Source organism: Zootoca vivipara, chromosome 13, assembly GCF_965207765.1.
Source record: "Zootoca vivipara chromosome 13, rZooViv2.hap1.1, whole genome shotgun sequence".
In the NCBI taxonomy this organism is placed as follows: Eukaryota; Metazoa; Chordata; class Lepidosauria; order Squamata; family Lacertidae; genus Zootoca; species Zootoca vivipara.
In genome coordinates this window covers 13,414,121-13,437,684 of record NC_142596.1, presented here as the reverse complement: position 1 = coordinate 13,437,684, position 23,564 = coordinate 13,414,121, and the positions used below count along the sequence as shown (strand labels likewise).

Below are 23,564 nucleotides of genomic sequence, written 5' to 3'. Positions count from 1 at the left end.
AAGTGTTGGTGCTGACCTTTAAAGCCCTAAACGGCCTCGGCCCAGTATTCCTGAAGGAGCGTCTCCACCCCCATCGTTCTGCTCGGACACTGAGGTCCAGTGCCGAGGGCCTTCTGGCGGTTCCCTCGTTGCGAGAAGCCAAGGTACAGGGAACCCGGCAAAGGACCTTCTCGGTAGTGGCACCCGCCCTGTGGAATGCCCTCCCATCAGATGTCAAAGAGAAAAACAACTACCAGACTTTTAGAAGGCATCTGAAGACAGCCCTGTTTAGGGAAGCTTTTAATGTTGAATAGATTACTGTATTTTAATCTGTTGGAAGCCGCCCAGAGTGGCTGGGGAGGCCCAGCTAGAAGGGCGGGGTATAAATAACAAATAATAATAATAATAATAATAATAATAATAATAATAATAATAATAATAATATATCCCACCTCCACACAATCTTCCTCTGCCTCTTTTGGGGTTTGTTGAGAAACCAAGGAGACTTTGATGACTGGGACCAGGGCAAAAAACTTTGGTGGAATGACCGTGGCTCAAAGGCCATGTGTTTATGGGATTCAATGCAGGCTCAATGTGTTTCATCTGGAAGAAATGTAATTTACCCTGCCATCCTCTAATGCAGATATATGCAACGGATTGCAAATAAATCCTTCACTGTGAGAATGACAGTGAGAGTTTAAGTTGTGGTGAAAGGGGTGCTGTATGCATTTGCCTAAGGAAAAGCAACTGTATTTCTTTAAAGTGTTATCCTGTTGAGTCCTTGCATTTGTAAAGGGCAATGCATTGCATTAGTGAAAGATATACCGGTACATAATTGTAACTGCTGGTGCATGTCAGTTAAAATTAATATACTTGGCACGTAAATTGTGTAGGATTTTAAGTTGTTTTTTTTAACTTTCTAGATACTATATCACTTAATGTCACTGGTATTAACGTATGCCAGTCATATCAAAATCTATGCCTTAATGGACGCTGTGTCCCAACTCCTGGAAGTTATCGCTGTGAATGTAAGAAAGGATTTGAACTGGACATTAGAGGAGAGTGTATTGGTATGTGATATTTTTTTGTCCTTTCTATAGTGTCAAAAATAGCACTTTGCTAAAATACGCTTTCCCTTTGCATTCAGTAAAATGTTGGTCGTTGTTAAAAACAGAAATCATTGACTAGTTATGTATGCCATATCATGAACGTGTCCATATTTCCCCATTTCATTTAAATAGTTTTAGGAGGTTGTGTGCTCACCCTTTCAAAGTCAGTAGTGCACAAACCCCTCTACAATCTCTTTTAGTATGTATGAAGCTAGGAAGTGAAACTGGAAAATGCCTGCTCATAAATGTGTGAATCCATATCCTTTTCTGTGGGGGTTAGATATACTGTAGGTCTGGAAGGGACATTTGGGAAGATTGTGTAAAAGAAAACTGTGCTTTGAAAGTTTATCTGGAGAAACCTTAATTCACTTGGGGGGGGGAACTAGTATACTTTCCAAATGTGGCATATGGAATTTTCCAGTGGGAATGCTGCACAACATAGATTTATATTGCCGATGGAAAAAAAGAGTTCTTAAAGATCGAATATTGCATATCACAATTTATTATTTCATTTTCTAAAAAGTTGTTTAGCATACATAAAACAAACTTTCGAAAGAGAATTCCAGGCCTAATACTTGCCTGACGAAAGCCTATTAAACGTACTCTCTGTATCTTTCAGATGTTGACGAGTGTGAGAGAAATCCTTGTATAGGTGGAGATTGTGTAAACACACCAGGATCCTACATATGTCAGTGCCGTCCTGGATATCAAAGCACCCTGATGAGGACAGAATGCCGAGGTAGAGCTACCATAGACATATCAAGGCGGGAAAGTGTTCGCTATCCTTTTGTAGTTGTTTGCTGCTTTTTCTAAATTTCCATTCAGATATTACTTTTCAACTATACAATGTCCAAAGCAACATAATCAAACAAAGAGGACTGCCATCTCAGAAACTAGGAGGCAAGGCCAGATTCAGGAGCACTTCCAAGCTGCAAACCTTCTATTTCAAGGGCACTTCATTTAAGTCGGGTCCCTCACCCTCCATAATCAAGCTTTTCTCTATCCACCTTCTCCATGCCATTAATAATTATATACAGCTGTATCACGTCTCATCTTAATCTCCTTTTCTCTAACCTGACAAACCCAAGTAGTTGCTCCATCTACTTGGGTTGAGTTGCTACATCCCCTTGATCATTGTGGTTGCCCTTTTGACTGTTAAATAGCATGGGAGATAGAACCTTTCTGGAATCTATCTGCAAAACTGGAGCAGAACTTCTACAAAACAGTACACCCCCACTCCTTGTTCCTGCCACCAGTTCATTATCAATAATGTATTGAGAGCATGAGAGTCAGTGGGATTACACTGCCCTCATATCTCTCCCAGCAGAGATTGTTCACCAGGGTAACCAAAGCAGTGTCAATCCTGAAATTTGGCTGAAATATAAAAAGAAATGGAACTGGAAAATCCAGTTCATCCTTGAGAACTTTGCTTTCTTGGCTAGGAAGGGCAGGTTAGACTCTTGGGATTAACTGTTGAGATCAAAATGAGCCATGGAAGGATGCCTTAGAACAGATTTCTTCAGCACAGAATAAAAAAAATCCCTTTGTTAGTTATGTATCCTTGGGATTGGGGCATCCATCTCTAAGCAGTATGTGGTGCTTAGGTCATTTCAGCTTCCTGGAGACATTTAAGGAGACAAGGGCTGGGTATCCTTTTTATTTTATTTTATTTATTGAATTTGTATACCACCCTTCATCTGAAGATCACAGGGTGGTTCACAAAATACAAAATGAGAACACAAAATACATTTTAAAAAACCAACCCTTCCAGAAAAACATTCAAAAGGCCATAGATGGTTTAATCAGCCAAATGCCTGGTTATAAAGAAACGTTTTTGCCTAGCACCTAAAGATGGGTAACAAAGGTGCCAGGCAAGCCTCCCTGTGCAGAGCATTCCAGAAACAGGGTCCCACTGCAGAAAAGGCCTGTTCTTTGCTTGTCACCCTCTGGACCTCTCGAGAAGGCACTCGAAGAAGGGCCTCATGAAGATTGCGGGGTCTGGGCAATTCATATGGAGAGAGGTGGCCCTTGCCACAAATCTCTGCCTGCTATACATGAGAGATAAAGTACTAGTTTATTTTATACCATGTAAGTGGCAAAAGAATGGGGTGGCCATATTGTAAAAATATGAGCGAAGTCAGAATGAAACTATGACTTTATGTTTGAAGCTTGGAGATGTAATTAGGGGAACCGTACGATTGGCTTAGAAAAATAACAACATTATAGGCATGCAGAGGGAAAGCATGGATCTAGGAATATCTGTGGGATTAAAGAGTTATGAAAGAGCAACAAAGAATTAAAAGACGAAGCCTAGAGAAAACAACTCTAAGCACTATTGGCTGCTAGTGAAAGATAGAGGCTCAACACTGACATGTCATTTTGCCAAAAAGCCTGATAGGAAAACCGCTAGCACTGAAGTCAAATTGTTTGCTATATGAAAAGAACAGCCATGCAAATTGTTGTACAGTGGAGCATTCAGAAAAGGCACAATGATATACGAATGGCCACTTTGGATTAATTGTAAGGGCCAGAAGAGGGAAGGAAGGAAGAAGACCCAAAACCTGGCAATGGTTTCCATCCATGCATATCTGTTTTCTGTGTGTTTAAGGGCAAAATTATGCAATTCCCTCCCCCCAGTCATATCAACTACAGTTTGCCTTGTGTCCCTGTGTATGTTCCTCCAATCCTCATTGCTCAGCAGTCGACTCAGTGTGTGGCCGCTGTGAAAAAGGAAGATTCCATGCTAGGGTTCATTAGGAAAGGAAAATAAAACTTCCAGTATCATAATGCTGTTACACAAATCTATGGCGAAAGGACAAACTTTTTAGTTTAGCGAAAAAGCAAGCAAGAGGTGACATGACAGAAGTTTATAAAATTATGCATGGCATGGAGAAAATGGATAGAGATAAGTCTTTCTCCCTTTCTCCTAACACTAGAATTTGTGCCCATCTAATGAAGATGGATGTTGGAAGTTTCAGGACAGATAAAAGAAAGTACTTATTCACACAGTGCATAAACTATGGAACTCACTTCCGCAGGAGGCAGTGATGATCACTAATTTGGATGGTCTTAAATGAGGATTAGGCAAATTCATGGAGATGTCTTTCTTATCCCCTGCCCCATAGGCTTTAGCAGACTTAAAAAATATAATAAAAAATTCTTTCCTGTAGCACCTTAGAGACCAACTAAGTTTGTTATTGGTATGAGCTTTCGTGTGCATGCACACTTCATGCACACGAAAGCTCATACCAATAACAAACTTAGTTGGTCTCTAAGGTGCTACTGGAAGGATTTTTTTTTACTTTGTTTCGACTACGGCAGACCAACACAGCTACCTATGTACCTGAAACTTTAAAAATATAAGCACTGTGAGTATATTAATCAATTTAGCCATATATTCCTCTTTCTTTATTATTTAAAGCGCAAAATAACTCTGTGCCACCCACAGCTGTTTTATGCAACAAACATGCAAAACTGTTGGTTTCAGAGTTGCAGAGATGTTTGGGTCAGTGAATGCCCCACTGCTTTAAAATTATTACATCTGTCACCAACTATTAAATAGTGGGGTCCCCCCCCAACCTACCTGGCATTATTCACTTTAAACGTATGATTTAATGAAACTTTCCCACCACAAGCAATATGAGTGTTGCTGGATAGAAACTGGACTTGGCAGTTTCATCTTGTTCTTTCTGCTCAGTGATCTGGAGCTAGTGATTATAGACCCTGGGATTGCGATTTTGCGATTATAGGGAATAGTCCCGTCAATGCTGCCCTAAACAACTTGGAGGAAGGGTGCAGTACGAACGTGATAATCAGATTATTGCAACACAAGTAGAGAGTGCTTCCTGTCCATAGCCTGGTGGGATGGCCTGAAATGCTGTCTCTTAATGGAGTCGGGGGACTCACTGCAGTTGGGAGACTTTTGACTTCATGCCGCCTTAGTTGTAGTGAGAACAGAACAAATGTACTGTCCTTAACTAGATGGGCAGACCTGATTTCCACCACCACAGTGTGCATGTTGACACTTAAAAGAACCATTGATTCAAGTGGTAAAGATTCAAAGCATGTGTTCGAATCTCACCCATAAAAGGCAGCAAATTTTAAATGTGCTCAATTTTGGCTTGATTGCTTTTGTAGCTTCTAGGCAATTCCATCAATTAAACCTATCTAAGTTCTCTCTCTCTCTCTCTCTCTCTCTCTCTCTCTCTCTCTCTCTCTCTCTCTCTCTCTCTCTCACACACACACACACACACACACACATGCAAATAAGCACCATTGTTAGATTTACATCTTCATTTTCTTCTGTTCCAGATATTGACGAATGCTTGCAGAATGGCCGGATATGTAACAATGGTCGGTGCATAAACACAGACGGCAGCTTTCACTGTGTTTGCAATGCTGGCTTTCACGTGTCGGCTGATGGGAGAAACTGTGAAGGTTAGGGTCATCCAATTTCTTAAGAGTACTCTTCCCTCCATCCGTGTAATAACTGCCTTTGTGTGAATGTGTACACGGGCTGTCCTCTCGCTGGGCAAGTATGCAGCTTATCAGTAAAATCTATATAGTGCTTGGAATCATCGTCCAGTATAGAGGCCCTATACCCTCTTTCCAACTCCAAGCAATATTTTCCAAAAGTTTCACAACTGTTTCACAAGTGAGAAGGTAAGGAAGAGTTCAGAAAGGGATAGCCAGCAAAGCATTGCCTGGCCAGGCTCCTATGAGTGTGATCTCCTCATGACTCAGGCCAAGGAACACACTGGAACTATAAGCTTTTATAAGACTCAGAGGAATTCCTTGTTGGCATGGTGGTTCTCCTGTTTTTTTTGTTTTGCTCGGGAGCTTTCCCCATGAAAACTCACTCTTTCCCTCTGAATCGGAGCAAACCCACTGAAAACACGAATTGCTCAAAAATAGCGGGTTTTTGTGGGGAAAAGTCTTTGGCTAAATAAATAAATAAATAGTGCTTGGACACAGCCTTAAAGCACAGGCCTGTGCCTGGAAAGCCCAAGGCAACAGCTAAGTGTGTAAGCCATTAAGTTTAGTGGGATTGCTTCAAGTAGAACTAACATTGGATACAACCTCCTGTGAACAACCTTGCTTGCCCAGTTACAGAGCCCTATTAGCAATGCCTGACGTGGTTTCTGCAAGACAAATAGCACATCCCTCTAGCCCAGTGTCTCCCAAACTTGGATCTCCAGATGTTTTTTAGTCTACAATTCCCATCATCCCTGACCACTGGTCCTGCTAGCTAGGGGAACAGTAGTCCAACAACAGTTGGAGACCCAAGTTGGAAACTCTGCTCTAGCCTGTCATGGAGAGTCTGCTCTTGAGAGGTCTGTTCTAGCTGTATCATGAACTTGTAGCTAAACTGAGTAATTAACATGCCTGATGGGATCTTATTGCAACATTTCCTGAGCTTTAAAGAGTTGCCTCTCTGTTAGGAAATGTAAACATAATTTGATGTGTTCTTACCTCCTAGACCCTTAACCTTTAAAAGAAGAAAAGAGAATGTTCTTTTTATCATATTTCCCAAGGTCCTTGGGAGAGCTTCCAATGATCTGCTCATACATTAAAAAGAATTTCAGGCACTGGTTGTAGAAACATTTTTGGCAGAATATTATCTTAGTGATTCAGCTTGAAGATTTAATGCCAACATTCCTACTTGGGATAGATACACATTTTAAAAAATCGTAAATTATTTTTGTCTGATTTAGAATGTAAGTGAAAAGTAAACATGCCATGTCTAGAGGAGTAATTTCAATCCAAGACAGCTGCAGTATTAAGAGAAGTATCTTGGTCTCAAATATAGTTCTAATGTCATTATGATCTAGAGGTAACTGCTAGTAGTAATTTTTGTTAATCCCTGGTAGAGACAGACCTTTTAGAAATCTGTATTTCATCCTACTTTTGTGGGGGAACGATCAAAAGTTCAGGCTGCTTTTGGGTATCATATCTGCATATCCATATCACTGAAATATATATCTGGAAACCCATCATAGCCTTTCAGTCTAACATCTGCCCCACCCCACCAAATCCCATGTGTTAACGGTAATGAGAACCAGTGAAATGCAGAGAACAATCTGCTAAAACATTTTTCATTCCACTAAGAACGCTGCCAAAATGTCTGTGAGCATATTGAATTGCGTCAGCTTCTGAAGTAATTGTCTCTGTTACACCATAATGGCCCAGTTTCTATGCCCAAATTCAATAATATACCTGTCTAAAGCCACACAGTACATAAATGAAGATATTAAGAGTTAAGTCTTTTTGGCTGTGAATTTGATCTGCACTCTGAACTTGGATTTTTTTTGGCCAAACATGATTTTGTATTTCATCTATTTGTTGTTTAAAATTGAAGGACCAAATAGAAAGATGGGAAATACTGTCAACAGGGGCTACAATCCTATGCAAACTTACATTGAGTAAGCCATGTTGAATCCATTGTGAGTTTCTTCTAAGTAAGTGTGCAGAGGATCAGGCCATATATCTTGTATTCTTGTAACTTCTTTTTTGTTTTTTGTTTTGTTGTGCAATAGCACTCCTGGTTGACCTCATCTTTGATAGCCAATGTGCTATACAGCACTTCATGTCAGGATATTATGTGTATAAAAGTCTCTTTGCAAGGCAAGGGGAGGTTTGGCAAGTTGGGTGGTAATAGAAACCATGTCCATTAAGCCCCTTCCTGCTATGTTATTACCAGAAGAATGGAAGCACTTGTTAAATCCAGGCACTGACTATTGAAGAGAGAGGTTTTGAAAACCTCCTGTAGCAGAGTTAAGGACAATGGTGATTGCTGCAAACACATTAAAAACTTAGTTAGATTTACATCTGCCCTCATCCACCTTTAAACAAATGGTCCCCATGAAAATACTTAGGCTAGAATAAATCACAGATACTTGGCTTTGCAAATAAGTGAATATTTTAATCACAGTTTCCAGAAGTTACAGCAAACAAATCTCCATCTGCTGGCAGTTAAGCAAAGATGAAAAAAGGGTTCCAAATGACTTTAAAAGAAACTTGGTTTCCTTACAAAAAGGAACATACAATCTTTGGGTTAGCTAAGATACAGGCTTTAAAATATCATTTTAGAGAGATTAAGTTCACTTGCAGTGAGCCATGTTGCATGGCTTACAGCATTGCTTGTTCCAGCAAGAATAAAGAGATAGAGAGGATGCTGTGGACCTGCCCAGCTGCACCCACTCTGGTAATGATGAATCTCTGCTTTTGTCCATGATTTTGTAGATATGGATGAATGTAGCATACGGAATATGTGTCTTAATGGTATGTGCATCAATGAAGATGGAAGTTTCAAGTGCATTTGCAAACCTGGCTTTCAGCTAGCTTCAGATGGACGTTACTGCAGAGGTAAGAACCCAACTGCAAATGGTACCATGTGCTATATATTTGTGATGAGACATATGATGCTATGATGTGTTGGTGTTGGTTATAGCATGAGCATTTCTGGTGTCCCAACCAGTCCCCTTCAGTAAGGCTGGTTTCTATCCATCCATATGACTTGACATTAGACCAGTGCCTGCTATTTAGTCCACATAGATGGATTCCCATGTTGATTTGAAGAATAGCCTGGCCAGTAGGAGCCTTATTTTCCCAGGGCTTTTCCTGTGTTCCTGAGGGCGCATTACAGTGTCTACCAGCTGATGAAGAAAAGGGCTATTAATCTTGTTTCTTCTTTTGCTTCCCCTGCTTTATCTCATGTGCCTAAATAAGGTTGTAGTAATGAATGCTGCAAATTCTCTCAGAGCTACGATCCCCAAATTGCCCTAGGAAGAGAGTTTGACTGTTAAACCACTATGGAAATTATAGCTCTGTCAGCACCCTTAACAAACGCCAGTTCCCAGGATCCTGTGACGTAAACCACAACTTTTAAAGTGGTATATTTCTTTGCTTAAGAGCCTCATTTCCAGCTCCAAGCAAGGGATCACATCATAGTAGCTTGCTCTTATTTTGCTAAAGCAGCTATGTATTCCCCCACAGTGGACTAGAGAACCAGCAAATAAATTGTCCCATTTTCAGCAGGCTTTGTAAGCACAAACCAGAAACAGGAGCAAGTAGTAAAAAATAAAATAAAAAATCGAGCCAATTTTAAAACAGATTTTTCTTTTCGTAAATTAACAAATGTTTTAGCTTCAGGGATTGAGGCATCAGTAGAAAGCTTTGTTGACAATATGAGAGGTTTGAAATCCCCCAGCTAAGCTAGCCTGCATCACACTTGACACTTCATTCCGCAAAGAGTTTCAAGGAACCAACAGGATGTAATGGCTTTGTTAGCCCGCTTTGAAAAAGAAAAATTAAGGTTGCAGTATTTGGCACGCCTACCTGAGAACAGCACTAAAAGCAGCGGGACTTGCTTCTGAATAAACATGCACGGAATTGCATTACTCACCTGAAGTCTTCTGCACCCTTGCCTGAGTGGCTAGATTCTTATACCCACTTCTCTGGGAGTAAATCCCATTGATACCTACTCCGAAAGAAAAATGTGTTGCAAAGCTCATTGAACACAGTGAAAAACATCTGAATAAACATGCATAGGATTGCACTGTAACTCATTTTAAACCATATTGCCTATTGCATCTGGCAGTGAGGATCTGTATCTGGGATAGACTTAATATTGATACTTAAAAGATTTTTCTTCTTCTTCTTCTTTGGCGATCACTCGTAGCCGCGTTGTCTACCATAAACACAGTTTTAACACTGTGTCCATAAGTGACTGTGGAGGCCAATTCTGGATCCACACGTCCTTCCACAGTGGAGACATTGGTTTCTAGGCGGGAGTTGATCACGGTGTGGATTTGCCAAGCGTGCCTTCCTCTTAGCATGTTTCTCCCTTGCGTCCTGCAATCGAGTTTGGTAAAGGCTGTTCTCCAACTGGTGCACTCGCAGGCTCCATAAATTAAAAGATTTATAGCGAATGTTTGAATGGTGCATATCATTGTTTTAAATCATAACCACTGAGAGATGTTTTTGAATGAGTAATTTAATTATTTAGCAGTTTTTATACTAGGTGTGCCTAGCAGCAGTGCACCAAATGAGAAGTATTTTGATTTTTTTCCCAAAATGGGAAGCTCTTCAGCTAATAATTCCTTTTGAAAACTGGAACTGATTTTATAGTGCTTCCCCCCTCTTATACCTTTCAACGCTTGTAGAAAGCCTTCTAGTCAAAGTGTTAAGCATGTAAATGTGTTCAAGTCCAGATCAGTTAGGCCAGGCACCCCCAAACTTCGGCCCTCCAGATGTTTTGGACTACAATTCCCATCTTCCCCGACCACTGGTCCTGTTAGCTAGGGATCATGGGAGTTGTAGGCCAAAACATCTGGAGGGCTGCCTGAGTTAGGCCATTCTGTCTCCAGAGATTTGAAGAACCAAGATTTGAGAAATTCATGCTACTATCCTTCTCATTATTATTTTAAAATCCGCCCCCAGATTTGTGAGTAGTGGGATTCTGCAGTGCTTGAAGATAAGCAACAGCTAAGGTTTCTTCCTTCTTGGGACCACATTTTGTCCATGCATTTTTAATACAGGCATTTACGGTATATCCCACTTTTTCTGTATAAATTAAACTCAAAGTGGCATACAGAAAAAGTTCACAAAACAAAGAAAGCACAATAGAAACAGTTCAAATTTCTGTAATCAATATATAGGCAGTGACCGTTTTGTGTGTGTGTTCAATTGATGCGTGACTGCTGACGTGCGGGTCCTTTTGGACCCAGAATGGGGCAGGATGGGCTTATGCGTGCTTTGCTGACGTATGCAGGGGCCAGGAACGCAACCCCCACCCAAATTAGGGGTTGCATGTACTATAATAAAACCAAGAGAAGGATGAAACAAGGCAGCATGAAAAACAGGGACACAATTTTAACCAAAACTGAAAGCTTGATCAAATAAAGAGGCCTTTGCCGTTTGGCCCTAGGGCTCACCTTTTAAAATCCATATTTTGTTTGAATAGAGGAAAATAAAACATTAAGATAATGGCCAATTTGGAAACTGCGGAAAGGCTTAATTTGTTCACCTTTCTGGCCCAAGGCAGGAGGTTGGATGCTAATGTGTCCTAGGCATACATATATTAAAATACAATCAGAACACCCAACTCTTGGATCAGCAACACCGTACTTGGTGCCAAACAACACAAACTAAGTAAAACACAGAGGTGTATTGCTCTGTACTTGCCCTTTTAAGGCTGAGGGGTAAAAAGAAGAAAATGTCACACATGCCAATTTTTGTGTATATTAAGGCGAGCTGTTACGATGTGATCACATTGTGAAATGTTACACATCCTCCCACACAATATTTCAAAAATATCCCCTTCTTTAATCCTCAGGGTTTTGTTTTGTTTTTAGAAAGTAGATGATCACCATAGCAGGGAAAAAATGCTGTTTGCTTTCTGCTGGGACACAGGTTTTGGTTTTTTTTAACAAAAGCTTGAGTAATTTGGCCTACGAATTCAAAGAGTGATTGGTACCAAATTGTTTTCCAATTTGGTAAATGCTGGGGGACATGCTGTGCAGTACAGTGTTGCAGAACAAAGGCAAAATTATATGAAGTTGGAAGACATCAAACACAGGCGCAGCCAATGTTATACCCTGCAGATGTTTCAGGCTACAATTTCATTCATCCATGGATGTTGGTCATGCTGGCTGAGGCTGATGGGAATTGTATTCCACAACACCTGAAAGGCACAGTGTTGGTTGGCCTAACCCAGTGTTTCTCAACCTTTTTTGGGCCAAGGCACACTTGTTCCATGAAAAAAATCACGAGGCACACCACCATTAAAAAAGTTAAAATTTTTAACTCTGTGCCGCCCTATATTGACTATATACTTATGACTGTAAGAAACACTTGCCAATTGCTGTGTTGGTTGCAATCTCCTGTAATAAGGCTTCACAAGCCGCTGATTTCTCTGCCAGCACAATCCTTTGCTCAGCAAGTTTCAGGTTGAGCTCATCCAGTCAGCTTCTTTAAGTTTGTCTAAAACCACCCTCCCGTGGTGGTGGCTGTTGAGAGCTGCGCTCGCCCCGCGTCGTGACCCGGCCGGCTTCCTTTCCGGCGGGTTAGTGTTGTGTATTGGCGGCCGCCAGGCACGTGACAATGCAAATCGTCCTTCTCGTCGCCGCACGTCGCGGCACACCAGCCAGCGTCTCGCGGCACACTAGTGTGCCGCGGAACAGCGGTTGAGAAACGCTAGCCTAACCGCCTGCCCCAAACAGAATATCCTACATACAGGTAGGTAGCCGTGTTGGTCTGAGTCGAAGCAAAATAAAAAAATTCCTTCAGTAGCACCTTAAAGACCAACTAAGTTTATATTTTGGTATGAGCTTTCGTGTGCATGCACATGTATCTGAAGAAGTGTGCATGCACACGAAAGCTCATACCAAAATATAAACTTAGTTGGTCTTTAAGGTGCTACTGAAGGAATTTTTTTAGAATATCCTACATATTTGCCATAGGAATGGAGGAAAGTGCCTTTTTATTGGTCTATCTAGCTAGTATTGTCTATATTGACTGGCAGCAGCTATCCAGGGTTTCTGACAGGAGCCTACCCCAGCCCTGCCTGGAAGTGCCAGGGATTAAATTTAGGACCTTTGGGACTTCCTGTTTTACCACCGCCATTTGAAGGACCGAAGGATCAACTCTCTGGAGAGGTCCTGAACTTTGTGAGGCAAAAAAGAGGTTACACTAGGGCTCTGCGAACCTCGTAACCAAAGGAGATAAATTCTCGGGGCTGGGGGATCTGGCTGCGTTCAGGGCGACTCTCCTGCATGTGTGCAAACCCGTCAGGGTTTGGGAAGGAACAGGATTGAAGACGCGAACGCTGGGATCCCTTCTAGACCTGCAAAGTAATGCCACAAGCTCTGAAGGAGAAGCGGTAAAGCATCCCGAGATACAAGATAATTCCAGACTCCAAAGAAATAAAAGGAAAATTGAAAAAACAACAACAACTAGAGGCAGAAGCAATAAGGAGGTCTGGGAAACTGCTTTCATTGTGTGAGATTAAAGGGAATTCTGCCCAACGCTGATGGAGAAAATGGCGCATGAAATAACTCGTTATGAGTGAATCAGCATATAGAAGATTTACTGAGTAAGAAAGAAGGGGGGAAGAGTCTCAGTACCCTTAAGGGGAAGAGGAGGCATAGACAAAAAAGCAGATAAAATAAAATTCATTGTGGGACTTAACACCTTTGGTGGAAGGGCCCATAGCTCAGTCATAGAGCATCTGCTTTACATGCAGAAAGTCTCAGGTTCAACCTCAGCATCTCCCAAGTAGGACTGGGAATGGAACCACTAGACCAATGGGCTCACTTATTCCAATGAAACTTCCTTTGTCTGAACTTTGGCACTGCACCAAAAGCTTGTACCAGTTTGCCGTCTGTGACAGACACAATTAGACCCAGCCACCCAAGTTGTGGGCAAGGCAGAGGTGGTCCAAAACCATCAGAAGGAACAGCTTCATAGAGCACTTCCCAGTCTGTTAAGCTTAGATCACTAAAAATTGTTCCTTGCGAAAATAGTATTACAGTCATTCCTCGGAAGTCGAACAGAATCTGTTCTGGAAGTCTGTTCGACTTCCGAAATGTTCGACTTGCAAAGCGCAGCTTCTGATTGGCTGCAGGAGCTTCCTGCAGCCAATCGGAAGCCCCAGAAGCCCCGTTGGACATCCAGCTTCCAAAAGAAAACCAGAACACTCACTTCCAGTTTTTGATCATTCAGGAACTAGAACGTTTGACTCTCAAGGTGTCTGGGAGCTAAGGTATGACTGTATAACACAAATAGAACTTTTAAAAGCAATGCAAACAATGTAATAAAATTATTTTAAATCCAGCAGGAGAAATAACATAGTAGTTGCTTAGATCAGTGAATAAAACTGACTCAGAAACTTTTGAGTATCACCTGACCCCTCTTCTCCCCAGCTTCTGATTTTTGTTTGTTGATTCCATTCATTCCATTTCTTGCCCCACTTTTACTATAAGGTCCCAGGGCAGGTTACAACAATAAAATATACAATGAAAAACAATTCTGTATATACAAACATTTAAAAATACTTCCAATGCAGACTGAGATAAGTATATCCACTAGGTGGGTTGGTGCCACCACACTAAAGGCCCAGTTCCTCTAGCATTCAAAATGGACCTTCTGGTATCTCCCGTAGGGCACAGTGATATGTAGGGTTGCCATTTTTCAATAGTTGTTGAGCTCTTTTTGGCTAAAGTTTTTTGTGTTTTTTTTGCCCAGGGTACACTTTTATTCCTTCACATTATAGGCGTACTTCAGCATAAGTCCTGTCAGGTTACAACCTTATTTTTAAAACCTTGAGGAAGGGGACTGTATGTCCTTCCTAGGCTTCTCCTTGTTGGATTCTGCCTCTGTTGTCTGCCAGGCACTTCTACAAAGTGACTCCCGGGTTCTGGGAGAACTAAGCATCTATTTAAGCTTGATAGAAAAGAGATTTGGTAATTAAGAATTTTTGCCCTCTTGTGAAACACGACCCAAATGGTTTTTATTCCTCCCTCCCATAGTTTTCTTGCATATTATCATTCATTTTTGGATTATTGTTCTCCTGGGACTGTATGAAAATATATCCTTTGTGAAGGAGGAACATTCAATTTGGAGGTTTTATAATTATCCCACTCGGAGAACGCGACAGCTTCCTCTGAATTGTGCTTTTGTTTCATGGGATGAGCTAATGTTGTTTTAAGTTACTCTTGCTAAGTAACAAGTTATTGAATGAATTCCCTTTTCTCTTTTATCTGGATATACTATGAATAAGCAAAATGGCATATGCACATATCAGCTCAAGTAAATGAAAACTGCTTTAATTTTTAATTTCTTATGTAACCTATTCTGTTATTTGGCAGACATCGATGAGTGTGAGACATCTGGAATATGCATGAATGGACACTGTGTGAATACCGAAGGCTCCTTCCGATGTGAATGTCTCCCTGGCCTTGCCGTTGGACTAGATGGGCGTGTGTGTGTTGGTAAGATAAGCTCATTATGCCGGCAGCTACAATTCAACTCTAGATTAAAAACCACAAATAGTTGTAGAACATGCCACTGTGACTCATAAACTAGCTCAGGTAGAAAAGTGTTATGGTAGGATATGTCTTTGGTAAGTCTCCATGAGAAGAGGGGACGGACCATCAAGACCAGGATTTCTCAACCTTGGCCCTCCAGATTTTTTTGGCCTACAACTCCCATGATCCCTAGCTAGCAGGACCAGTGGTCAGAGATGATGGGAATTGTAGCCTCAAAACATCTGGAGGGCCAAGGTTGAGGAAGCCTGATCAAGACCATGTGCTTCTGCTTTCCTAACAAGCACTGAACATGATAGGTAGTACAATACAGTACTATGCAATATAATTTTTGACATGTTATACCCTGCCTTTTGTTCATCGTGGAACCATAGCTGCCAAGTTATCCCATTTTTTAAGGGATTTTCCCTTATGCTGAATAGGCTTCCTCGCGAGAAAAGGGAAAACTTGGCAGCTATGCGTGGAACCCGAGGAGGCATGTGTGTGGTTCCTGGGCAGAAACTAATTGAATGCCCTGACCAGATCAAGACCTCTTTTTGTTTCGGCTAGGTGGTGGCTTCATGCGCCTTCAGACCACACCCTAGCCAAGCAAAACTGACTTTCCTCTGCATTTTAAGTCCTTGACTAAAAAGTGCAAAGAGAGGAAGCTGAATTGTTTTATTAAGCAGAGTGTGAAGTCTTCAGGGAGGTTGTCTCTCAAAGAGGTTGAAACATCTAAAGTTAAGCTAAATTACTTTTGACAGCCTTTTCATTTGTTCTGCAGCTGGGATTATCCAAAGTTGGTCAGACTTGCCTTGTTACATTTGGATTAATACTTTTCAAGGACATATGCATTATAACTAAGACCAGTGGGGGATTTTTGAGAAAAATAAAAAACCCTATTCGCTTGGCAGTAATGAATGTTTTCCATAGCTCAGCATTTAGACAATAAAAGGAATGGGGGGTGCAGAAGAGGAGAAGCTTTGGGTGGGGTGGGGTGGGGGGTCGAACAGTATATTAAACCTAACCTTAGCAGTATGGCATTTTCCTACATCTTTGTGGCATTATTGTTGTTGAATTGGTTATCTTATTGATTCTCTCTCTCTCTCTCGCATTTAGATACACATATGCGAAGCACATGCTATGGTGAATACAGGAGAGGTCAATGTGTTAAACCATTATCTGGAGCTGTCACTAAATCAGAATGTTGTTGTGCCAACACTGACTATGCCTTTGGAGAACCTTGCCGGCCTTGTCCCGCACAAAGTTCAGGTACAACTTTTGCATCTTTTAGTCATAATTTTAAAAGTGTTCAAAATTGCCACAGCAGGGCACACTCTAATAATGTCTTAATAGGTACATTTTTAAAATCTTGTATATCTTACCGGTACATATTGCTGTGTATTTTTAAAAACCTCTGCTTAGTGTATTGAGCGGCTGAGGGGGAAAGCTGCTTGCTTGTGAAACTGCATAGGTCATGAGTCGTGATAGCTGAATTTTTTGAGTGAATATTCCTTAGAATTTGATAGTATGAATTCCTGTAGTGAAAGTCAATTGCAGATTCTATTTTGGTACATTTCTACATATTTTTTTGTTTTGTATATTCTTTTCTTTACTTTCAAATTTGTGTATCTTCATGACATAAAAAATGGCATACACTTAAAGGTGCACAAAATCCTTGCACCTCCCCAATTTATAGCCTGCTTGTTCACTGTATTTGGAGAGAAAGCTCAACCTGATGTGTGACAAGAGTCTGTTCTGTTACCACAAATTGCACTAGGCAAGATTTCCAACAAATCTTGTTCCAATGACAGATAATAATAATAATAATAATAATAATAATAATAATAATAATAATCCATATATTTGTGTGGCACTTTATGAAGGATTAGATATTGTAAGCTTCTCAATACCCTGTCTCGAAGATTTTGCAGTCTATAATTATATCATCAGAGAACAGAGGAAGGGGGAGAAACAAAAATGGGATTGCCAAATAATTTACATATATTTATGCTTGTAAATTATGGATGCATTATATCTATCTATCTATCTATCTATCTATCTATCTATCTATCTATCTATCTATCTATCTATCATCTATCTGGATATCTCTCTCACACAAAAATGGGAAGCTCTGTTCAGATTGTGTGCATTTTTTTAAATAAAATAAAAACCCCACTGTAGCCTCTTGGCCAAATACCTCAGAAAAACAGTATTCTGGAATGTCTAGCACTGAAATTGGCTCACTGGTTTTGAGGAAAAGGTACCTTGAGAAGCTTGTACATTTTTAACTTTTATTTTAATTGGCAGTTTTAAGACAGAGACAGAGAATAAAGATCACTTGAAACCAATTAAGCTGGCTTTAGCTGATGTGCAAACTTTGAGGAGGAATTGTTGTCCACCGTTTCACTGTAGGCCACGTTAGTTAAAATACCAGCAAAAATGCTGGGAAGTTATCAGACCAGGAAAAGGTCTTCACAGTGCCGTCTGCTGCTATCGGCTCTCCCTTTGCAACTTACACAGTAGAGCTGAAACGTTTTGTAAATGTAAATGGCTCAATGCCATTAACTTCTGTTTTGTATTTGAATTAATTTAACAGAACATTTGCACATGTGGAAACAATTTATTCTGGGCTGTTCTGCGCACCTCTCCTATTGTTAGAGATGCCAGCTCATGAAGGGTAAAATATAGGACAGCTTTCAGCTTTTGATTTTCAGGATGTGGGTGTGGGGCAGGGGGTTGGAAGACTGACTTTTTTCAGGAAATGCATATTGTGGTGTGAACTTGCAGCTCTCGGGAGGGAGACTTCATATGTCTGCTCTGAATGAATAGGGCCATGCATTTAAAACTCATGGCTTCCCCTATGAATCCTGGGAACTAGATGGACGACATGACAGCCCTTGCAACCTGTGAATAGATTGCTTTCAGGCGAAGTTAATATATAGACAAATTTAATGATATTTGGAAAGTATTTATTGGAACCATTTTGACTCATGAACTGATGTATATACATGAGCGATATCTATTTACATATAGTTTTGTAGCTCTAATTACATTTTAATGTTGCTTCATTATTGTTGCTATTCTCTGTTTTCTTTTGTTTCTTATTCCATTTACTTTAATGTACTGTAAAATTTTCAATTGCATATATAAATATTTATTTAAAAGAATCCTGTAAACTATATTTCCCCTCTCAGAGCTGCAATTTTCAGTGCCCTTAACAAACTACAGTTCCCAGGATTCTTTGATGGGCAGGGAGCTATGTGCTTTGAATGTACAGTATGGGTCTGTCCGGCTAGACATAAGGTGTGGGAACGGTGGATGTAGTTTTGTCCAAAACAGCTGGCAAGCCAACCTCTGAGGCCCAGCTGGCCTAATTCGGCCCACGGGCCAAAGGTTCCCCACACCTGTTCTAGATTGATTTCAATTTAGGTGGGAGCAGCAGTGATAGCTTCAGACTGGGTCACCAGTTCCAACTTCCAGCAAGGATTATTGGTATTATAAAGGCTCTGTTCTGACACCGTTGTTTTGAAAGAGCTGAATGCATCTATTAAAGGAGGCTTCCTCAAACTCAGCTCTCCAGATGTTTTTGGCCTACAACTCCCATGATCCCTAAAACAGTGATCAGGGATGATGGGAACTGTAGCCTCAAAACATCTGGAGGGCCGAGTTTGAGGAAGCCTGTATTAAAGTGTTAAAAATAAGTTGATTTGTCTTTTTTCCCTCCCCAGAAGAGTACCGTGCACTTTGTAGCAGTGGCCCAGGTATTACAGCAGCAGGAACAGGTATGGTTGTACAAAACCAATGGGTATTGGCATTGTTAAGGACTGTATAGACTAACATAATTACTAATAATTGTAATAGGGAAGGACCGTAGCTCAGTGGTAGATAATCTGCTTTGCATGCAGAAGGTCCCAGGTTAAATCCTCGGCCTCTCCAGGTAGGGCTGGAAAACATCTCTGGAGAGCTGCTGCCAGTTAACATAGACCATGGTTTCCCAAACTTGGATCTCCAGCTGTTTTGGACTACAATTCCCATCATCCCTGACCATTGGTCCTGCTAGCTAGGGATTATGGGAAATGCAGTCCAAAAACAGCTGGAGACCCAAGTTTAGGAAACCCTGGCATTGACAATAATGGACTAAATGATAAGGCAGCTTCTTATGTTCCTACTGTTCTGAAAGGATAAAAAATTAGGGATGGACCGATTAATCTGTTATTTCTGGGTATGTGCACAATTTCACATGGGTTTATTCATAAGTCCTTTGCCTTTTTTGGTATTAATCCGTGATTTTTAAAAAAAGAATTAAAGAACACATGAAACATAATATTTAAATACCTTTTGAAATTTGTTTAAAAGAGAGCTGGTGTTGAGTAGTGGTTAGGGCGCTGGTGTAGGATCTTTAGACCAGGATTCAAATCCCCACCAATGGGTGACTTTGGGCTGGTCACTGTCTCTCAGCCTAACCTACCTCACAGGGTTGTTGTGAGGCTAAAAAGAAAAAGAAAGGGGGAGAAGTATGTGTGCCACCTTGATATCTGTTTTGAGCCAAGAAGTGGACCACAAAATTTGGAGAAGTGTGAATTCTGAGCTGTATGTTGGTCTGGGTGGGGGTAGAGTGGAATACAAATTAGGGCCAGTTGGTTTGAAAATACGGACTAAAGAAAATGATCCTCCATCAGGGTGAAAAATAATCTTGACACCTTCCATTTTCTAGATATCAACGAATGCGCACTGGATCCTGACATTTGTCCCAATGGAATATGTGAAAATCTGCGTGGAACCTACAAATGCATCTGTAATTTTGGGTACGAAGTAGACTCATCCGGGAAAAACTGCTTAGGTATGAAGTTTCCCATATTCCTATCTAACACATTCCTCATTGTTCTGCTTTAGTTCCATCTAGTGTTTCTGATTTGTCTGTCTTGTTTCTCCCCGGTGTTTTAGCTAGCTTCTTTTCCATCTTTGTAATCCTGTCTTCCTGTTATCAGACTGGCAGATACTAATTCAATCTCCATATTTTGGAGGGTTCCCCCCACCCCCATGTAAAATAGGCTGGAGGGGTTCTGAATGTTGGGGAAGGGTGTAGCTCAGAGCATCTTCGCTTCATGCAGACAGTCCCAGGGTCAACCCCTTCCATCTCCAGGTAGGGGCTGGGAGACATTCACTTTGTGAAACCCTGGAGAGCTGCTGACAGTCAGTGTGAGCAGCACAGAGCTAGATGAACTGGTGGGTCTGATTCAGCATAAGGCAGATCCCTATGTTCCCTATGGTTTAGACTCTTGCTTCAGCCTCCTTCAGGTTTGAATCCCCACGAGGGGTGAGCTCCTGTTGCTTGGTCCCAGCTCCTGCTAACCTAGCAGTTCAAAAGCACGTCAAAGTACAAGCAGATAAATAGGTACCACTACAGCGGGAAGGTAAACGGTGTTTCCATGTGCTGCTCTGGTTCGCCAGAAGCAGCTTTGTCATGCTGGCCACATGACCTGGAAGCTGCACACCGGCTCCCTCAGCCAATAACGTGAGATGAGCGCCGCAATCCCAGAGTCAGTCACGACTGGACCTAATGGTCAGGGGTCCCTTTACCTTTACCTTTTTCTGTGGGGCACCTGCTCTTTTCCTGAAGCCACACTGTGGTCTGAGTTGCATGGACTGACTTGGAAAGGAGATGCAGGCTGACACGTCCTGTTCTTGGAGAGTGTGTTGGATTGGTCGGCCTGTTGTTCCCCTTTCCATTTCTTCTGTTTTGGTTTAATACTTTTTTTCCCAGCACCTGTGATGTTATGGCTACACTCCTCCGAAACTGATTGCTGGCTACCCTACAAGCTAGCATTTATGCCTTAAATCAGTGGTTCCCAACCTTTTTTTTGGCCATGCTCCACCTAAGCATCTCTAAAATCCTGATCCCACCCCCAGTGACATATAATTCTTATGATTCAAAAAGTGAACTCCTATTCATGTGGAGGAAGCTTAAAAGGTCATTCACTTGGTCTAACTCATTCTCGAGTTGCCCCCCTTAAAAATCATGTTCCCCATGTTGGGAACCACATCCTTAAATATTCTGATTTCTCCTCATTGTCGGTCCCATTGATTTTTTTTTAAAATCCATTAACTGAGCCTCTCAGAGACAACACTTCCTGAGGCAGATGCAGCTGAGTGACTCCCCACCACCACCCCCGGTCACATTGTCTGTTTTATTCATATGAATGCTGCCTGAAAGTTCTGGTGTGTCTTGCTTGAATACAGCAAATAAAGAAACGCTTCTCTCTCTCCCCCCCCCCCATTCTTGAACACAAGAAATAGTGAACTAGCACCAGTGTAATCATTAGATGTTTCTTTCTCTGTGTGTTTTTCAGTGTTTGTCCACGTGGATGTATTTTCTCTCTAGTTAGTGTAGCCAAGGGCGTACCCACCATGCGGCAAGTTAGGGCAGCTGCCCTACTCTAGAAGCAGGGCTGGTGGGCAGAGGCGGAGCACAGCCCGGCGGAGCGCGAGTTCGCCATTCCCGCCGCACCGCGCCGCACCCTCCCTCCAGCTCCCCGGCGCGCCCTCAGGCAAGGCCAAGCGCGGCGGGGAACCAGGGAGCGCGGCGCGGTGGGCGGGAACGCCGAACTCGCGCTCCGCTGGGCTGGGCTCCGCCTCCGCCCACCAGCCCTGCTGCTAGGGAGGGGCACAGCCCGGCGGAGCGCGAGTTCGCCGTTCCCGCCCGCCGCGCTGCGCCCTCCCTCCAGCTCCCCGTCGCGCCCTCTGGCAAGGCCAAGCGCGGCGGGGAACCAGAGAGCGCGGCGCGGTGGGCAGGAACGCTGAACTCGCGCTCCGCTGGGCTGGGCTCTGCCTCCGCCCACCAGCCCTGCTGCTAGGGAGGGGCACAGCCCGGCGGAGCGCGAGTTCGCCGTTCCCGCCCGCCGCGCTGCGCCCTCCCTCCAGCTCCCTGTCGCGCCCTCTGGCAAGGCCAAGCGCGGCGGGGAACCAGAGAGCGCGGCGCGGCGGGCGGGAACGCTGGGCGGGAACGCTGGGCTCCGCCTCCGCCCACCAGCCCTGCTTCTAGGGAGGGGCACAGCCCGGCGGAGCGCGAGTTCGCTGTTCCCGCCCACTTTGTGGCCCCTCCCCTTCCGTGCCTTGGCCCCTCCCCTTGCCCCCCCTAGTTTTGATCCTGGGTACGCCCATGAGTGTAGCCCAGTGTTACCCAACCTAGGGCCCTCCAGATATTTTAGATTCCAACTCCCATCAGCTCCAGCCTGGATGCCCAAGTAAGGGATGAGGGGAGATGTAGTCAGAAACATCAAGAGCAGGTATTGGGAACCTTCGACCCTCCAGATGTTTTTGACTTGCAACTCCTGCCATCCTTGACCATGGGCCGTGCTGGCTGGGTCTGATGGGACTTGGAATCCAACAACAAACAGAGTGAAGAGAACCATGTGTTCCATTTAATTTAAACTTGGTGCCTGAAGTGGAGTAGAATGCCATCCCCCATCTTTTCAGGTGGAACTATAAACATCCTACTTTGATAAGGGGCAGAGGTTGATTTGGCCTTGGGAAGACTATATTAATATTCAGCTGACCCAATGATTGCATATCGGAAATAATATCATTTGGCTTTACTGCTCCTGGCAACATATCATTCAGAATGTCCAGGGAATTCATTATTTGTTCTTTCCCTGTAAGGATACCCTTCGGTTTCGGGTAGTTTGCAAATACAAGTTTTGGGGGGGTTAGAATCAGGTTCCAGCCTTTTACCTGGGATGAGACTTGGGGTGTATTGCCTTCATATTTGAGGGCCGCATCCTCTCCAATATCTAATTTACTGGTTGTCTTACTGCCGGGACTCTGAGATGTTACTTCCACTGTTCCGTTTATTTCTAGGCTCTGCTTCGGAGATTCCTCCTTAAGCGTTAACTGGGGAATTACCTTCTTTGCTCCCTTTTTACCTTTCCCTTTGTTACCCCGTAGATCAGTTTTGTTTGGGCCGGGTGGAAGTAGATTGAATCATTTCTGCCATTGTTTTTTTCCAGGTACGGCGGCTTATCTTTGCTTTCCTTGCTGTTTTAATATTTTTGCTTTTCTTTTCCTTTACTTTTGATTTGTGTCTTTGCAATTCCTCATTTGTTACTGATTGACTCATCTCGGCCGGCTTATCTGAATTGTGCACTTGGGTCACATCATTTGGCTCTTTTAATGATTGCATATCATCCATATGGTGTTAGAAAGGGTGATGACATTGGAAAAGAAAAAAATACACTTATTATGCAATTCCCTTTTGATGGCACAGAGTTTCTTGTTGCTGCTTTTCATTTACAGGGAAATATAAATTTTCCTGCCAGAGGTAGGAAGTTTGGGAACTAGTGCTGTGTAAACCACTAAAAGTCCTGATACTTGTTCCTTTTCCGGTGATTTAATATTCAACTTTAGCATTTCTCTTACAGAACAAAGAGAAACATCCCCATCAGTGAAACAT

At 42.4% G+C, this 23,564-nt stretch overlaps 1 protein-coding gene across 1 annotated transcript in view; it reads left to right on the top strand.

The window, feature by feature from the left end:
* Nucleotides 1-23,564, top strand: part of FBN1 (fibrillin 1) — a 213,098-nt gene that overhangs the window by 101,756 nt on the left and 87,778 nt on the right. Inside the window, exons 12-19 of the mRNA XM_035132327.3 lie at nt 903-1,049; nt 1,708-1,827; nt 5,400-5,525; nt 8,331-8,453; nt 14,957-15,079; nt 16,232-16,384; nt 18,844-18,897; nt 19,830-19,955. Coding sequence (XP_034988218.3) covers nt 903-1,049; nt 1,708-1,827; nt 5,400-5,525; nt 8,331-8,453; nt 14,957-15,079; nt 16,232-16,384; nt 18,844-18,897; nt 19,830-19,955 — 972 coding nt within the window. The remainder of the gene's footprint in view (nt 1-902; nt 1,050-1,707; nt 1,828-5,399; nt 5,526-8,330; nt 8,454-14,956; nt 15,080-16,231; nt 16,385-18,843; nt 18,898-19,829; nt 19,956-23,564) is intronic.